Here is a 17,623-nt window from a genome sequence, read left to right on the forward strand (position 1 = left end):
GGGACAGAATCCGGTGCTCCAACTGGGACTAGAACCCGGGGTGCCAGTGCTGCAGGCAGAGGATTAGCCTAGTGAGCTGCAGCGCCAGCTACATGACTTCTTTTAATCCCTATGGCCACCCCCACTTTATAAGTGAGGAAACTGAGGCTTGAATAGTTTGAATAACTTGGCTAGGCTCACGCTGCTGGAAACTAGCAGGATCAGGACAGGAGCCTCGGTTTGCCTGACTCCAAATCCTCCTGGTGGCTGTGCTAGTGTGATTGTCCTCCCTCCTTTTCTCCCTACCTGGGCAGGCATGAACAGTTTCCTCATCTTCGCCAGGAGGATAGACATACGCATGGTCTCCCTGGACATCCCTTATTTTGCTGATGTGGTGGTACCCATCAACATGACCATGAAGAACACCATTGCCATTGGAGTGGACCCCCAGGAAGGTCTGTGTGGTCCTCCCCTCCCACCTGGCTCTCTGTCTGCCTGAGGTCACCTGCTGTGGCCTTCTCTTCCCATCCCTTTTGCCTCCTGCTAAGAGTCTGGGGACTCCCATTCCTCTGGCCTGGCCCCTGTTTTTATCTCTACAGCACTTTCATTGAGTACAAGGGTATGGCTTGGGGCCCTTCTCTCTCAATTCCTTTCAAGAGCTGCCCTGCTATGTTATTTCTACATCTTTCTTGCTTTTCTCTGCTAAGCATTATGGGCTCTCTCAGGGTAAGGCTCATGTCTCTGGGCATGAATCAGCTGTGTGTGTCCACTGTGGGAGTGAGGGCCCAGCTGAGTGAAGCCTTCCCTCTCCAGGAAAAGTGTACTGGTCTGACAGCACGCTGCACAGGATCAGCCGTGCCAGCCTGGATGGCTCACAGCACGAGGACATCATCACCACAGGTGGGCCTTCCTCCCAGCTCACTGATCACCTGTCTGGGAGCAGAGCTAGGGAAATAGCCCATCTGTGTTAAATCAGGAGCCAACGTGCTCTTTTGACCTCCTGCAGGGCTACAGACTACAGATGGGCTCGCGGTGGATGCCATTGGCCGGAAGGTGTATTGGACAGACACGGGAACAAACCGGATTGAAGTGGGCAACCTGGATGGGTCCATGCGGAAAGTGTTGGTGTGGCAGAACCTTGACAGTCCCCGGGCCATTGTACTATACCACGAGATGGGGTGAGAGGTGGCTCTGTCACTCTGGGGAGCAGGCTGGGGCTGTGGATGGGGTGAATGGAGAGCGAGCATGCATCACAGGAACACTGAACCGTGAAGGTCACTATAACCCACCTCCCTGGAGCTGTTCCATTCCCTAGTGTATGGTGTGGAGATTAAAAGCATAAGCCTTTGTCACTAGATTCCTAAAGTTATACTTATGAAATGCATGTAGTCTGTATTCCTTAAATAAAAGGTTTCTTTGGAGGGGGAGAAAAAAAGTAAAAAAAAAAAAAAAAGAAAGAAAATAGTCAAAAATAAATAAATAAATAAAAGCATAAGCCTTGGAGTCAGAAAAGCAGAATTCAAATTCTTTGTATTGACTGCATCACTTTGGATCTTGTATTCCACCTTTCAGTGTCCTTACCTGTAAAAGGGAGGTGACAGAGAAAATGCATACTTTGTGGTCCCTGTGAGGATTAAGTGATAGAATGCACGTGAAGTACTTTGCAAAGTGTGTGGCATAGTGTAAGTGCTCCTGGTATATGGTGGCTGCTGGTATAATCAGTTAATATTCTTCCTCGCTCAGGTTCATGTACTGGACAGACTGGGGGGAGAATGCCAAGTTAGAGCGGTCTGGAATGGATGGCTCAGACCGCACCGTGCTCATCAACAACAACCTAGGATGGCCCAATGGACTGACAGTGGACAAGACCAGTTCCCAACTGCTGTGGGCAGACGCTCACACTGAGGTGAGAGCTCTGTGCCTGCCACCTCCTAGAAACCTGGGAAAATGGGAGAGGCTGACCAGGAGCTCCATTGAGGGCTCTCAGTCAGCTACCGCCTCCTCCTCTCCTTCTCTGTAGCGAATTGAGGCTGCTGACCTAAATGGTGCCAATCGGCACACACTGGTGTCACCAGTGCAGCACCCGTATGGCCTGACCCTGCTTGACTCCTACATCTACTGGACTGACTGGCAGACCCGTAGCATCCATCGTGCTGACAAGGGCACTGGCAGCAATGTCATCCTGGTGAGGTCCAACCTGCCAGGCCTCATGGACATCCAGGCTGTGGACCGGGCACAGCCACTGGGTGAGAAGACCTCTGGGGCCATGAGTCAGAGCCTCTGGCTTCCTGGGGCTGTCTGCACATAGAGATATCTAGTGCACAGAACTCCTTTGCAGTCAGAGAGACAGCCACCCACCTAGGCCCCCTTCCAGGATCGGGCTGCACTCCCCCAGTGTGGCTTGGATAACACTGCCCGATGCCATCACCTTCAAAGGACTCCTGGAGGCACTCCCTCTGCCTCACTGCTGCCCAACACTGAATTCTGTCACTTAGAACAGCAAGGAGCCAGCATGAGAAAGTAGGACCTTTGTGACGTTCCGACAGAATTCCACGCTGGGTGCGAAAGCTTGTGCTTCTGTCTTCCATCACCAGGTTTTAACAAGTGCGGCTCGAGAAACGGCGGCTGCTCCCACCTCTGCTTGCCTCGGCCTTCGGGCTTCTCCTGCGCCTGCCCCACTGGCATCCAGCTGAAGGGAGATGGGAAGTCCTGTGACCCCTCTCCTGAGACTTACCTGCTCTTCTCCAGCCGTGGCTCCATCCGGCGTATCTCACTGGACACCAGCGACCACACAGACGTGCATGTCCCTGTCCCTGAGCTCAACAATGTCATCTCCCTGGACTATGACAGTGTGGATGGAAAGGTCTATTACACAGATGTGTTCCTGGATGTCATCAGGTATGAGTAGGGCTCAGTCCTCCAGAGGACACAGACGCACTTCTCCTCCTTCCTGGGCAGGGGTCCGTTCTGTGTTCCTCAAACAGACTGATTTGGTCATTTGGATAGTGGATTCTAATTCTGACTTGTTCATTTTGTGCTATTACCACTTAGAGCTGAGTTCCAGGTTTTTGTTTTGTTTGTTTAAAAATTATATGCCAGGCTAGTATGTAAAACAGAGTCAGGCCAGGACCTAGAGCCTTGCACACCTGCCATGGGGCCATGAGGGAGCTCCAAGAATCCCCTAGGACTCACAGGTTAGTAGGCTATAGCTAGTACAGGAGCCCTAGGCAAATGCCAAGGCTTATGGTGGTTTACAAAGCTGTTTTGATATCCTGCCACAGGTGAGTATGGTTTCCCATGGCAGAGATCCTCAGGTGGAAGAATAGGGGACATTCCTCCTGGCTCTCCCTGAGGGGTGTGTTAGAGTCACAGGCTGGGAGCAGGTGGGCATGTGCCATCTGGAGAAGCCCCCCAGGTGACGATAACATGCTCCCCAACCTAAGGCTGAGTTCTCTGTTCTAAGTCTGCTGTAAAAATGCACATCTAGGTTTTGAAAATCTGCCTTTCTTATAATCACCACTCCTTGTCTCCTTTGAATATATGAGAAATGATTAACCTGTCTTCTGGCAAGACATGGGCTCAAACCCCTTGCTATTTCCAGTTAGCTGGAAACACTCCTAACAGTTCGTTCATTCATTCATTCATTCGTTCATTCTACAGAAGTTTAACTGAGCACTTATTGTGCTGGGTGCTGGAGAAGCTACTATTAGATACTTGGTTTCTTTCTCTCTGGAGCGTAAGGTCCAGAAGGGGAACATGGATGACAAGAGTTTCAGTGTATTCCTGATTACAACCTGGTCACTCATCCAACCCTGGGTTCTCCCCAAGGCGAGCAGACCTGAATGGCAGCAACATGGAGACAGTGATTGGGCGTGGGCTGAAGACCACTGATGGGCTGGCAGTGGACTGGGTGGCCAGGAACTTGTATTGGACAGACACCGGTCGAAATACCATTGAGGCCTCAAGGCTGGATGGTTCCTGCCGCAAAGTGCTGATCAACAACAGCCTGGATGAGCCCCGGGCCATTGCCGTCTTCCCCCGGAAGGGGTAAGTTGATGGCCAGCAGAAAAAAGATACAGGCAAGAAGGGTCAGTGGAAGAAAAGCCCTTGGCAGGGGTGCTTGCATGATAATGGTATTGTCATATGCTGTGCCCCTGTCTTCTCTCAACCTCTGAGTGCCATTTCTCCATGCCTTGGTGATGGTGGCCCTGTTATGTCCCAGGTACCTCTTCTGGACAGACTGGGGCCACATTGCCAAGATTGAACGGGCACACCTGGATGGCTCTGAGCGGAAGGTCCTCATCAACACAGACCTGGGTTGGCCTAATGGCCTTACCCTGGACTATGATACCCGCAGGTAGGAATCTTGGCCCAGACAGCCCCCTAGACACTGGGTGGGCAGAAGGGAGGCTGTTGGAGATTGAAGTAGGGGAAAGGAAAAGATAGAAAGCTCCCTGATAGGTGGGAAGCAAAAACAGTGAGAAAGAGAAGGCAGCGTGTCAGAGCAGTGGCTGTGGAATCCAGCCTTCCACACTAGATGGGCTTTTATTTTATTTAAATTTAAGAGAGAGAGAGCTTCCCCAGACACTGGTTCACTCCCCCCCCAAATGCCTGCAATGGCTAGGGTTGGGCCAGACCAAAGCCAGGAGCCAGGAATGCAATCCAGGTCTCCCGTGTCAGTGTCAGGAATGTAATTCCTGGAGCCTCAGATTAGTAGGAAGCAAGAACAGGAGCTGCATATCAGACCCAGGCATTTCTGTGGGGGACACAGGGATCCTGTCAGTTTAACTGCCAGGCCACATGCGCATGCCCCCTTCCCTGGGTTTTGTCTGCTTGGCTTACATGTGTCCCTGTTTTTAATGGGAGGACATTTTGCAGAACACGTCTCCTGGCTGGACCATGCTCCACTCCCTCCCATCCACTCAGAGCTGATGCTTATGTTTGTTACTTGGCTTATCCCTTCAGACACTGGAATTTGCAGCTCCTAGTCTTAGACTAAAAAAAATTAGAGGATTGGAGAAGAGGGCAAAAGGGGTGTGGAAGCAGTCTGTTCCCCTTTCTGCCCACAGAAGAAAATAAAGGAATCAAAGTCACATGGCATGGTGGCAGAATGTGCTCTTTTGTCAACCTCAGTGAGGTCCGTGTAGACTGAGGTCACTTCTTAAGGCCACTTGGAAAAATCGGGGCTGAAATTCTTGGGTGGGAGTCAGAGAGTGATCAAGTTGAAGATGAGACTGGGTGGTGGGTCCTTTTCTGCCCCTCCCACAACAACCCTGGCTTCCTTGCTTAGGATCATAACTGAGCTTTGGGGCTTAGAATGCCCTCTCATCACAGGTGCATCTTGACTGCTCAGAGCACCTGCCGGTTAAGCTCAGGAGGGGACACATTGCTCCTTAAGGGCAAGAGCTGGGTTCCCTGGCCGGTGTTTTGAGCAGCTTCCCTTCTCTCCATTTCTTGACAGGATCTACTGGGTAGATGCACATCTGGACCGGATTGAGAGCGCTGACCTTAATGGGAAGCTGCGGCAGGTCCTGGTCAGCCATGTGTCCCACCCCTTTGCCCTCACACAGGTACTGGCTCAGGAGAGAGGTAACTAAACCTCCTTGACGTGGGTGCTTCCTTGGGGCTCTCAACCTCTGCTGTAGTTGTTGTCAGGGAAGAGGTATGCTGTAAAAGCTCGTTCTAGGGTTTTTTCCTGTTCCCTAAAGCCTCGCCACCAAGCTCCCTGCTATTCTTGACCCACCACTTCTGTGCTCCAACACGGAATAACAGTGTACACAGTCAGCAGTGGAGCTTGTTCAAGTGTGGGTTCCTGGGTCCTGGTGATAGAGAACGTACTTCATGAGGGCAAAGCCCAGAACATGCATTTTTCTTTTTTTAATTTTTTTTAAGTTTTTAATACTCTCCCTTTTTTAAGATTTATTTATTTATTTGAAAGTCAGAGTTACACAGAGAGAGAAGAAGAGGCAGAGAGACAGAGAGGTCTTCCATCTGCTGGTTCACTCCCCAGATGGCCACAGTGGCTGGAGCTGCGCCAATCAGAAGCCAGGAGCCAGGAGCTTCTTCCGGGTCTCCAACATGGGTGCAGGAGCCCAAGGACTTACGCCATCTTCCGTGCTTTCCCAGGCCACAGCAGAGAGCTGGATCAGAAGTGAAGCAGCTGGGACTTGAACCAGCGCCCATATGGGATGCTGGCACTGCAGGCGGCAGCTTTACCCGCTAAGCCATTGCACCAGCCCCCAGAATATTCATTTTTCTAAGCACCCCAGTTGATTTTAATGCTGTGCACGGTTCCTGCATCAGAGCTCAAGGGGCTCATTTCATGCCAGTAGGTGCAGTGGCTGAGAGCCAGAGTTCTGAGTACTGCAGTGAGCCAGGTACCTGTCTATATTACGAAAGAAACTGTGTAACTTGGAAGAAGAAACTGAACCTGAGCAAGCATCAGTATAGTACCTGACACATGCTAAACACTAAAGGCATGTTATTAGAAACCATTTACATTATAGCCAGCTGTCATTTTGGGGAGTTCTGACATTGTTAAAATAATTTGAGGGGAGGAAAAAGCACTTCTACTAACTTCTACTAAGCTGGGGCCCCAAAACAGGGATGATTAATCATTTAAAAATCTTTGTCCTTTTTTGACAAGCATCATTCACTTGTACCCAACCAGCCAAAAAAGATATCATCTGGCTTTACTCAATGACAGGCTTCTTCTTTTTCATATTCCAACTGTGAAACTGCAGGCTAGGACTGAACAGTGGTCAGTCTGCAAGTTTCCTCCAGAGCTGCTGATATCATACCCTAGGATGGGAGGGAAACCCTTTCACTGTCCCTCCCCACCCCAGTTGAGAATTTCATGATCATTGTATTGGAAGGAAACTGTCCAAAGAAGTAAGTGGATGATTTGGGCCAAGCCCCAGAATAGAGGACCCGAAAGGTCAGGGACCTGGAAGAACCTCAGATTTGCTAGGTTTGGAACCACTCAGTCAACCTACTGAGTGTGAGATGCTACAAATTCAGAGATGAATGAAACACATTCTTGTCTTTGAGTTTATTATTTTTTAAAAAGATTATTTGTTTTGAAAGTCAGAATTACAGGAAAAGCAAGAAACAACAGCGAGATCTTCCATCTACTTGTTCACTCCCCAGATGGCCACAACAGCCAGCCCTGGGCCAGGCTGGATCCTGGAGCTTCATCTGGGTCTCCCACTTGGGTGGCAGGGCCCCAAACACTTGGGCCATCTTCCGCTGCTTTTCTCAGGCCATTAGCAGGGAGCTGGATGGGAAGTACAGCAGTTGGGACACAAACCAGCACCCATAAGGGATGTTGGCATCCCAGGCAGTGGCTTTACCTCCTATACCACAACACTGGCCCTCATTCTTGAACCTAATCTGGCAAGACAGACAAACATGTAAACAAGTTACTGTAGAATGTCAAAACTCTCCTGTAAAATGGCTACAAGGTACAGAAAGCATCAGGAGAGAATGGTGAACTCTCTGGATCTGGGGAGAGTTTCTGGACAAGGTCCTATCAGGGGGTGCAGAGAAGTTGATATGATGGATAAGAAAAAGAAGAGGGCATTTCAGCAGAGAACAGCCCACACCGAGGCACAGACACTGTACAGGGTCTGACTGCTGGGTGTTTACTCTTTTTTGGGTTCCTCTACTGAGCAGCAGGACAGATGGATCTACTGGACAGACTGGCAGACCAAGTCAATCCAGCGTGTTGACAAGTACTCAGGCCGCAGCAAGGAGACAGTGTTGGCAAATGTGGAAGGACTCATGGATATCATCGTGGTCTCCCCTCAACGGCAGACTGGTGAGCTTCTGGGTACAGAGACTGTTAGTGACCAAGACAGTTAGGGCACAAGGAGAGCCATTTGGTTCACATGATGCTGTTAGGCCTTTTCATCTCTTTGTGGTTAGACCTCCCTGCCCCCTGGTCCCTGGGAATGGGGTAGCCCTAGACTTCCTCTTTTTTTTGAGAAGTATTACACTGGGGACCAGATTCTGTCTCAGATCAGACATTCATCTGCTTTTCTTCCAGGGACCAATGCCTGTGGGGTGAACAATGGTGGCTGCACCCACCTCTGCTTTGCCAGAGCCTCAGACTTCGTGTGTGCCTGTCCTGATGAGCCTGATGGGCGGCCCTGCTCCCTTGGTGAGTTGGACTGAATGACCCCTCGGACAGTAGAGCCCTTGGAAGGCTAGGTGGGTGGGGATCTGTAGCCTCAATTTTGCCCTCAGGGGTGACGTTCTGCTTCAGAGGTTTTATGGCAGAGCGACTGGGAGGAATGTTTTGGTTTTCTGACTTCTGGGACAGAATTCAAGTCTCCTGGCTCTCAGAACCCTGCTGTGGGAATCATCAGTGGCCTGCGCATAACTCTGTCTTCCTGACCACTGTGGGCCAGCTAGCCCATCTAGAGCTGTTACTATTAAATCCAAATCCTTTTTATGTGCCATACTAAAAAGAGCCTGTAATGAGGGTACTTGGAATTGGGGCAGCCACAGATTGTTTTGCCCAGTTCTCAAGCTGCTATGCTGGGGTCATATGTAGAGGTTTTGGGATCCAGTGACCCACTCCAATCATCTTTTCTCTCCAGTACCTGGCCTGGTGCCACCAGCCCCTAGAGCCACCAGCTTCAGTGAAAAGAGCCCTGTGCTACCCAACACAACGCCTTCCATCTTGCATTCTTCTACTGCCCGGACCCGCACATCTCTGGAGGAGGCTGAAGGAAGGTAGGTAGGGTCAGTACAGGGTTAAGTGCCTTTTGATTCACATCACCGTCCCCACCAGGAGAAGACCATGGTCACAGCTTGATAATCCTGGCAGATGGGAGGGAGATGACATCATTAGCCACTAGTACCTGCTATTTAGGGAGGGAGGTGACACTGAAATTTGTAGATTATCACAAGGGATTCTATTTTTAGCTCTAAAGGCAAGAAGCTTTAAGAACAGCTTTAAAGAGAAATCACCCAGGGAGAGTCTCTTCCATGGCATTCTTCCCCTCTCTCTGTGACACTCATTCTTCTGTCACAGGTTTTTTTTTTTTTTTTTTTTTTTTTTTTTTTTTAAGTTTTATTTATTTATTTGAAAGTCAGAGTTACACAGAGAGAGAGGTCTTCCATCCGCTGGTTCACTCCCCAGTTGGCCGCAACGACCAGAGCTGCACCAATCTGAAGCCAGGAGCCAGGAGCCTCCTCTGGGTCTCCCATGTGGGTGTGGGGGCCCAAGGACTTGGGCCATCTTCTACTGCTATCCCAGGCCATAGCAGAGAGCTGGATTGGAAGTAGAGCATCTGGGACTCAAACATGCACCCATATAGGATGCCAGCACTACAGGCAGCAGCTTTACCCTCTACACCACAGCACCGGCCCCTTGTGTCACAGTTTGTGTTATACAGTCTTATATAGACAAGTCTATAGTCTTGTCTTATAGTAGTCACTGGATTGTAGCTTTATGACTTGAAAAACAAAGGTTTCTGGGGGCCAGCGCTGTGGCTTAGAGGGTAAAACCACTGCCTATCGTGCCAGCATATCATGTGGGTGCTGGTTCAGGTCCCAGCTACTTCTGATCCAGCTCTCTGCTGTGGCCTGGGAAAGCAGTAGAAGATGGCCCAAGTCCTTGGGCCCCCACACCCATGTGGGAGACTCAGAGGAGGCTCCTGGCTCCTGGCTCCTGGTTTTGGATCAGCACAGCTCCGGCCATTGCAGCCATTTGGGGAGTGGGCCAGCGGATGGAAGACTTCTCTCTCTCTCTCTGCCTTTGCTTCTGCCTCTCTGTGACTCTTCCTTTCAAATAGATGAATAAATCTTCTTTTTAAACAACAAAAAAAGCTTTCTGTAAGGGGTGAGGTATGAGACTTTAGCTTATGATGACCCAAACTCACACAGGTACACACATATACCATTATTATATAAGTGAGCATAACTACAAACAATTCTCAAATCAAGTATAAAATATTATATTTCATTAAATTAAACACACTGTTAATTTTAAAATGCATCCTGGTTTAAGAGGTAAACTGAAAACATGCCCAATATCAATTCTGAGATGCTAGTAATCATTAAATCACATTCTTATTTCAGAGAATATGCTTTTCAAATAAATGAATAAATCTTAAAAAAAAAAAAAAAAAGAAAAGAAAAAGACCAATGTTGGTCCAGTGGGTTAAGCCACAGCCAGCAGTGCTGGCATCCCATATGAACACCAGTTCAAGTCGCAGCTGCTCCACTTCCAATCCAGTTCCCTGCTAATATGAGTGGGAAAACAGCACAGAATGGTCAAGTGCTTGGGCCCCTGATACCCATGAGAGAGAGCCAGGTGACGTTCCAGGCCTGGTCTGGCCCAGCCCCATCCATTGCAGCCACTGGGGAGTGAATGAGTAGATGGAAGGTGTCTCTCACTCTCTCTTTCTCTGTAACTCTGCCTTTCAAATAAATAAATGAATCTTAAAGAAAACAAACAAACCTGGAAATAGAGATAGGAATAAGGTAGAAATGGTCACTCATATACTTACCTCTAATTATTGCATATTTTTATGGCTGCCTTCTCAGATACTTTTCTAATTAGAGGCTTTTTCCACTGCAGTAGTCTATTTTTTAATATTAGCTGTAGCCTGCAAGGTGTACTTCATTTCGATTCTGAAAGCAGAAGCAATAATCCTAAGGAAGAGCTCTAGATTCCATGCTCCTTAAGCTATCAGATTTGCAGAGGATCAGATTCATGGGCTGCATGCCCCATTCTGTCTTTCTGTACAGTCTGTAAAGAGAAGCAAAGAGCCAGGTATACACATGTACCTTTCTCACTAATGTTTAAGTACTGCCAATCATGACTAGTCTCCGATTTTCTTAAGGCTTATTTAGACAGCTTTTGGCTCATCCTTGGCACTTTTCTTACTGTCAGAGTTCTGTTAGACAGTGCAGGGCATCTTGGTGTCAGGTACTGATTTTTTAAGATTTATTTATTTAGTTGAAAGGTAGAGTTATAGAGAGGCAGAGGCAGAGAGAGAGGTCTTCCATCCGCTGGTTTACTCCCCAACTGGCTGCAACGGCTGGAGCTGAGGCAATCCAAAGCCAGGAGCCAGGAGCTTCTTCCAGGTCTCCCACATGGGTGAAGGGGCCCAAGGACTTGGCCCATCTTCTACTGCTTTCCCAGGCCATAGCAGAGAGCTGGATCGGAAGTGAAGCAGCCAGGACTTGAACGGGTGCCCACATGGGATTCTGGCACTGCCGGCAGCCCTACCCGCTATGCCACAGCACCAGTCCCTCAAATACTCTTTCAAGTAGCTTTCCTCCGGCCTTTTAGGAGATGTCTTTAATTGCTTACTCATAATGTGCCACAAAGAAGTTACCTTCTGAGCATTTCATGTTAGTCATTTGAGAAATGCCTCTGGATGCCTTACATATTCCCTTGTGAAAGAATAAAGGGAAGAAAAAGAGTTTTTATTTATTTATTTATTTTTGACCTTGTGTTATTTAGACCTTGTGACTAGTGGCTTCATCTGACTCAGCCTGGTATTTTAAGAAAGCCTATTTTTGATATATTTAGCGTTCTTTCTGTATACTTCCAGCTCACTCCCAAACCTGCTTCTCATTTTGGCTAAAGACCTTATTATTTTTAAAATGTTTATTTTTCATCTACTTGAAAGGCAGAACAACAGAGAGACAGAGACAGAGACAGAGAGAGAGAGATCTTCAATCTGTTGGTTCACTCCCCCAAATGTCTACAAGACCAGGACTGGGCCAGACAAAGTTCAGAATCCTAGAACTCCATCTGGGTCTCTCATGTGGGTGGCTGGGGCCTAAGCAGTTGAGGCTTCATTTGTCTCCTGGGGTGCATTAGCAGGAAGCTAAGTGGGAAGCAGAGCAGCTAAATTAAACCAGCAGTCTGAAAGGGGATACAGGCATCCCAAGCAGTGGCTTAACCTACTGCACTACAATGCCTGCCCCTCATTTTTAAAGATTCACATTGAAAACACATTTAAATGTGGGATAGAAGCTTGAAAACAGAGATTCACAATGATTTCTCTATTTCCTGTTCTTACCATCTCCATGCTCCTGATAGGCCCCATCTTAAAGCCCCACTTACAGACTTTTCTCCTTGTCCTCCCCAGGCCTTTCCTCCTCTCCTGGGGGAGGGCGAGAGCATTCCTGGATACAGGTGGCCTTACATTCAGTTCTTTATGCTCCGCAGATGCTCTGAAAGGGATGCCCAGCTGGGCCTCTGTGCGCATTCCAATGAGGCCATACCTGCTGTTCCAGGTAAGCCCCGAGTGTCTGTCTGTGGAAAGGAAGATGTAAGGAATCTAAGTCTCCACTGGTATGTTTTATGACCTGCATGAGCGTGTGTTGGGACGGATGACCTCTTTTCTTAGATTAAATGCATAGAAATAATCATAATAGCCTTCGCCACTTATGGTGGGCTTTCCATATGCCTGGCATTTGATAAGCAATGGTAGACGCCATGGATGTGTGTATTTAAGTATAGCAGTGCCTCCCCTTATCCACTCCTAGCCCCCCAGGGGATACCTGAAACTATGGATTGTACTGAACCCTATACTTATATACTATTTTTTGCTATGCACACATAAATTTAATTTATAAATTAGGCAGAGTAAGATGTCAACAGCAATTACTAATAACAAAATGGAACAACTATAGCAATAAGCTACATCAAAAGTTATGTGGTCTCTCTCAAAATAAATTAATTCCTCACTGCACTATAGTAATATTTTCAGGCCAAGGTTGGCCATGGGTAACTGAAACTGCAGATAATGGGGACTTCTGTCAGCCTTATGAATGATTTAGTCTTTACATGTAACTAATGAGAAAATGGAGGCTTAGAAGTGAAGCATCTCTTCTTAAATCTCGTGGCTAGTAAGTGGTGAACGCGGCGCTGGAGATACTGGCAGAGTGATGGGCTTCTTCTCAGCCTCCTTGCCCCACTTCCTGTGGCCTCTCCTCTGAATAGGAGGTCCCTAGCCAGCCTCGATGGTGTGGGACTCACCATCCACCAAAGGAACCCCTCCTCTTCCTGCCCTTCACAAACCAGACCAGCCAGGAGGTTACTCGTGGTCCCTGCCTAGCCTCTGTCTGTTCCTCCTAGGGGAAGGACTTCATATCAGCTACGCCATCGGTGGACTGCTCAGCATTCTGCTGATTTTGGTGGTGATCGCAGCTTTGATGCTGTACAGGTAACGTCAGCCTTGCTGCAGAGGCCACATGCTCGTTGGTCCTCAGTAGCACACGTGGGATCTCCTGAAGCTCCATGGCTCAAGGAATTGACCTCTACCAGCCTTGTTTCTTTCTTTCCTTCTTTTTTTTTTTTTTTTTTTTAAGATTTATTTATTTGAAAGACAGGGTTACAGAGAGGCAGATGCAGAGAGAGAGAGAGAGAGAGAGAGAGAGATCCTCCATCTGCTGGTTCACTCTCCAAATGGCTGCAACAAGCTGGAGCTGAGCAGATCTGAAATGAGGAGCCAGGAGCTTCTTCCAGGTCTCCCATGCAGGTGCAGGAGCCCAAACACTTGGGCCATCTTCTATTGCTTTCTGAGGCCATAGCAGAGAGCTGGATTGGAAGTGGAGCAGCCAAGACTCAAACCAGTGCCCATATGGGGTGCTGGCACTGCAGGCAGTGGCTTTACCCGTTGCACCACAGCACCGGCCCCTGACCAGCCTTGTTTCAAGATTAGGTCCCTGGTCAGAGCAGCAAAAGGATAATGAAAACTCAAGTGCTTCTCTTCTTCTGCAGTCACAGCCTAAGCAACCCTTAGGGTTTTCTTTATAGACTGGGATACCAAGGGTGCAGAGGATGTTACCCAAGGGCACACAGTGAGAGACACAGCTGGGACCTCCTCTAGCATCCTGGCTTTTTCCACTGCCCCACACTATCTCCAACCATTGACACTGGAAACGATTTTCCTTTTACACAAGCATAGCCACTTACTGCAATACTGGTTGTTGTATCATTGCTTAATATCAACCATTCTGGCAAAGAGATGTGTTCTTTTCAACTTAAAATCTTCTTTTTAGTCCTTCTTTCTTTATAGTTTTCCCTAAATGCTTTAACACAGCTTATAGAAAAACTGCCTGAATTTTTGCTGCTGCTCATAATTAATAAAATAATAATAATAGTAACAGGTACCACTAAATGGATATCCACGTCACTACAACTTGTAACATAGGCATTATTATTCCTCACTTAACAGGTGAGGAGCTGGGGCTCAGAGAGTTTAGATTATGTCTACAAACATTCCAAGTAACAGAGGTGGGGTTGAAACAGATCTGTCTTGTCCCTAAAACTTAGTGTATCAGCTGTCATCACAAATTACCCTAACACTTAGCAACTTAAATGACAGTCACTTATTATTTCAGTTTTTGTGGGTCACAAATTTGGATGCAGCATAGCTGAGTCCTTCTCCCTTAAGGTCTCTCACAGGCTCGGGTGTGCTCTCCTATCAAGACTTGACTGGAGAAGGAGTCCTTTCTTAGCACACTCACCTAATGTTGGCAGGATTTAGACTGTGGTATCGAGGCCTCCCTCACTGATTCCTCGCCTTACACCATGGCAGCTTGCTTGCCCCAGAGCAAGAGCAAAAGGGAAACATTTGGTGTAGTGGTCAAGACACCACTTGGAAGCCGGCGCCGTGGCTCAATAGGCTAATCCTCCACCTTGCGGCGCCGGCACACCGGGTTCTAGTCCCGGTCGGGGCACCGGATTCTGTCCCGGTTGCCCCTCTTCCAGGCCAGCTCTCTGCTATGGCCAGGGAGTGCAGTGGAGGATGGCCCAGGTGCTTGGGCCCTGCACCCCATGGGAGACCAGGAAAAGCACCTGGATCCTGGCTCCTGCCATCGGATCAGCGCGGTGCGCCGGCTGCAGCGGCGGCCATTGGAGGGTGAACCAACGGCAAAGGAAGACCTTTCTCTCTCTGTCTCTCTCTCTCACTGTCCACTCTGCCTATCAAAAAAATAAAAAAAAAAAATAAAAATAAAAATAAAAAAATAAAAATAAAAAAAAAAAAGACACCACTTGGGATACCCACATCCCATTCAGAGTGCTTGGTTCAAGCCCCAGCCCTGATTCCAATCCAGCTTCTTGAGAGGCCTCGGGGGATGGCTCAAGTACCTGGGTTTCTGCTGCTCATATGGGAGACCTAGGTTGGGTATGGGCTCCTGGTTTCAACCTGGTCTAGCCCTAGCTATTGTGGGCATTTGGGGAGTGAACCAAAGGATGAAAAATCTAACTCTCAGTCTCTCTCTCACTGCCTTTTGAATAAAATGAAAAAAAAAAAAAACCATAAATATTTAAGGGGGGGTAAGGAAGAGCAAGCAAAGGCAGAATCCAGTTTCCTTGTCAATCTAGTGCCACTGTCTTTGTGTACTCTTTTCATTAGAAGCGAATCATCAGGTGCAGCCCACACTCAAGGGGAGGGGATTTAGACAGATGTGAGTACCAGGAAGCAAGGATCATTGGGACAGGTGTTATCCCTTTAAAGACTGAAACTAATTTCTCATCACTTTTCCTCTAAAGACACAAAAAATCCAAGTTCACTGATCCTGGAATGGGGAACCTGACCTACAGCAACCCCTCATACCGAACTTCTACTCAAGAAGTGAAAATTGAAGCGGTCCCGAAGCCGGCCATGTACAATCAACTGTGCTATAAGAAAGAGGTAAAATTTTAAATGTTTTTGGGGGTTTATCTTTTGGTGGGGGGAAGAAGGAGGGATTATGCTTTGGTTGCCTAGGGAGATCAGTAGAGGCTACGGAGTAGTCTCATCTGCCGTTTTGGAAGTTAGAGTGAGCAGAAGAACGGAATGTGGAGAGATCTAGAGTCTTTGAGGGGCCCTAGTAGAGTGAGGTGAGAAATCAGCAGCAGAAGAGTTAGATCTGAAAGCAGGGAGTGTGCGTCTCCTTGCCAGGAGATACTTTTCCAGGCTCATGGATTCTTTCCCTCCTGGAATTGTCCTTCCCTGGCTGTGAGGCTGTGCCCCTTTGAAACAAGGGGGTTTTCCTAAACAGCACTCACAAAATCCAAGAACTTCCGGGCACCCCTTTACTAGCCTCTCACCCAAGCTGGTGGCACTTATTTCTGGGAATGGCTAGATTTTTGCTGTCCTTCCTCTTAGCACAGATGTAAGAGAATTCTCTAGAATTATGAAGGTTTATGTATTTTTTTGTGTGAACTCCTTTGTCACTTCAGTAGAAAATTATTTGCTGAGTATTTAGGCATGAAAAATAGTCTCATTTCCTATAAGCCATCAGTAGCCTTAGGTTTCAGATTTTCCTAGTCTGATAGAACCCTTGTATTTTTTTTAAAAAACCTTGAAATCTTTCATCGTGAGTTATTCCTTCTGAAGACCCTAGAGTCAGTATGTTTCTGTGCCCTGTGAGTTCAGTCAGAACCTGGCTGCAGAACTGCAGGGCTCTCCTGCATAATGATTACACTTTACATAATTAAGGATGTCCTCTCTGGATCCATGAATTCCCTTGTTAAAAAAGCTTCCACTACAGTCCAACAGAAGCTGCAGGGATAGCTGGGAGTTCTAGGAATGGTAGACCCCCACCTCAGTGTCTTCAAGAGAAAGACTTGGCAGATTCTGGGATCCTGGAGTGTCTGCGACCCCAGAAAAGAACCACGATGAGGGCCATAGATGAGAAGGGAAAACTGGGTGACCGCTCTCTCCTGTTGTCTGCTTCTTCCTCAGCAGCTCTTGCACCCCCCTGATAGTCTTTCACCCTTTCTCTTCTGATTTCCTCTTGATTTCAGGTACCTGTTGCTGTGTGTTTGTAGACGGAGTGGTGTCCCCCAGATTGCTAGTGCTGCATCCCCCACCTCCTCCTGACTTACCCAGCGTGGCCCTGATAAAGACTGCATGGCCTGCATCTTACCTGACCCTAATCTCAGCCTGGAGGGTGTGCTTGACGAATGGGCATCTCTGTGTGTGCTTGTGTGCTCCGTCTCTCTGCACGATCAAGGGAGATGTTGCTTTCCGAGCGCAGGGATCATGTTTTATATTTTGTAATCATCAGAGCCCCAAGCACGGTATCCTGCTTAATGTTGAATTGGAATTAATAACAGAGAACAGCAGTTGCAGGGCTCTTGGCAGGAATGCTGGCCCAGGGACAGATTCCAAGCTAGGATGCGCTTTCCTCTGAGAGTGGCAGCATGTTAGCTGCCATTGAGGAACCCATAAAGGGGAGGCCTGTGCAAAACTCAAGGCTGTGCTTGGAACAATCCCAGGTTGTTTGGGAACGGTCTCAGGGCTCGAGAGAGCAGAGCCAGAAGGACCTCCCCCAAAAGGTTATGGGTTATGGAACCCCACTAGATTGACATTTAGAACCCAAATAAGAAGATGTTTCTAGAGCCCTTCTTAGTTCCCAAGTTCTCACCTTAACAGAATTAGAAAGAAAAAATAGTTAAGAACTAGCACAAATAGTAGTTTAAAATCCTGAACAGATGCGCATTTAATTACTTTCGTCATTTGCTTTTGGTTATTTATGTCAGCTTGAAGTCCCATTAATAAGCCACAATAACAATGTAACAATAGCTAACAAATTTTGGTGCGTTTTATGCCAGGTATCCTAACAATTGCATTCCACGTATCACCTTGTTAAACCCTGACCACAGTTGATTGGGAAG

General features: G+C 47.8%; 1 protein-coding gene across 2 annotated transcripts in view; it reads left to right on the plus strand.

The window, feature by feature from the left end:
- The window catches only part of LRP4 (LDL receptor related protein 4), a 54,805-nt gene that overhangs the window by 34,304 nt on the left and 2,878 nt on the right, over positions 1-17,623 (plus strand). For both annotated transcript variants that reach the window (XM_070071003.1, XM_070070997.1), the window contains exons 23-37: positions 294-434; positions 793-879; positions 986-1,157; positions 1,723-1,885; positions 2,000-2,225; positions 2,574-2,877; positions 3,808-4,026; positions 4,202-4,336; positions 5,441-5,549; positions 7,654-7,798; positions 8,027-8,140; positions 8,583-8,718; positions 12,176-12,243; positions 13,088-13,175; positions 15,512-15,653. In XM_070071003.1, coding sequence (XP_069927104.1) covers positions 294-434; positions 793-879; positions 986-1,157; positions 1,723-1,885; positions 2,000-2,225; positions 2,574-2,877; positions 3,808-4,026; positions 4,202-4,336; positions 5,441-5,549; positions 7,654-7,798; positions 8,027-8,140; positions 8,583-8,718; positions 12,176-12,243; positions 13,088-13,175; positions 15,512-15,653 — 2,249 coding nt within the window. The remainder of the gene's footprint in view (positions 1-293; positions 435-792; positions 880-985; positions 1,158-1,722; positions 1,886-1,999; positions 2,226-2,573; positions 2,878-3,807; positions 4,027-4,201; positions 4,337-5,440; positions 5,550-7,653; positions 7,799-8,026; positions 8,141-8,582; positions 8,719-12,175; positions 12,244-13,087; positions 13,176-15,511; positions 15,654-17,623) is intronic.

Source organism: Oryctolagus cuniculus, chromosome 1, assembly GCF_964237555.1.
Source record: "Oryctolagus cuniculus chromosome 1, mOryCun1.1, whole genome shotgun sequence".
Taxonomy (NCBI): domain Eukaryota; kingdom Metazoa; phylum Chordata; class Mammalia; order Lagomorpha; family Leporidae; genus Oryctolagus; species Oryctolagus cuniculus.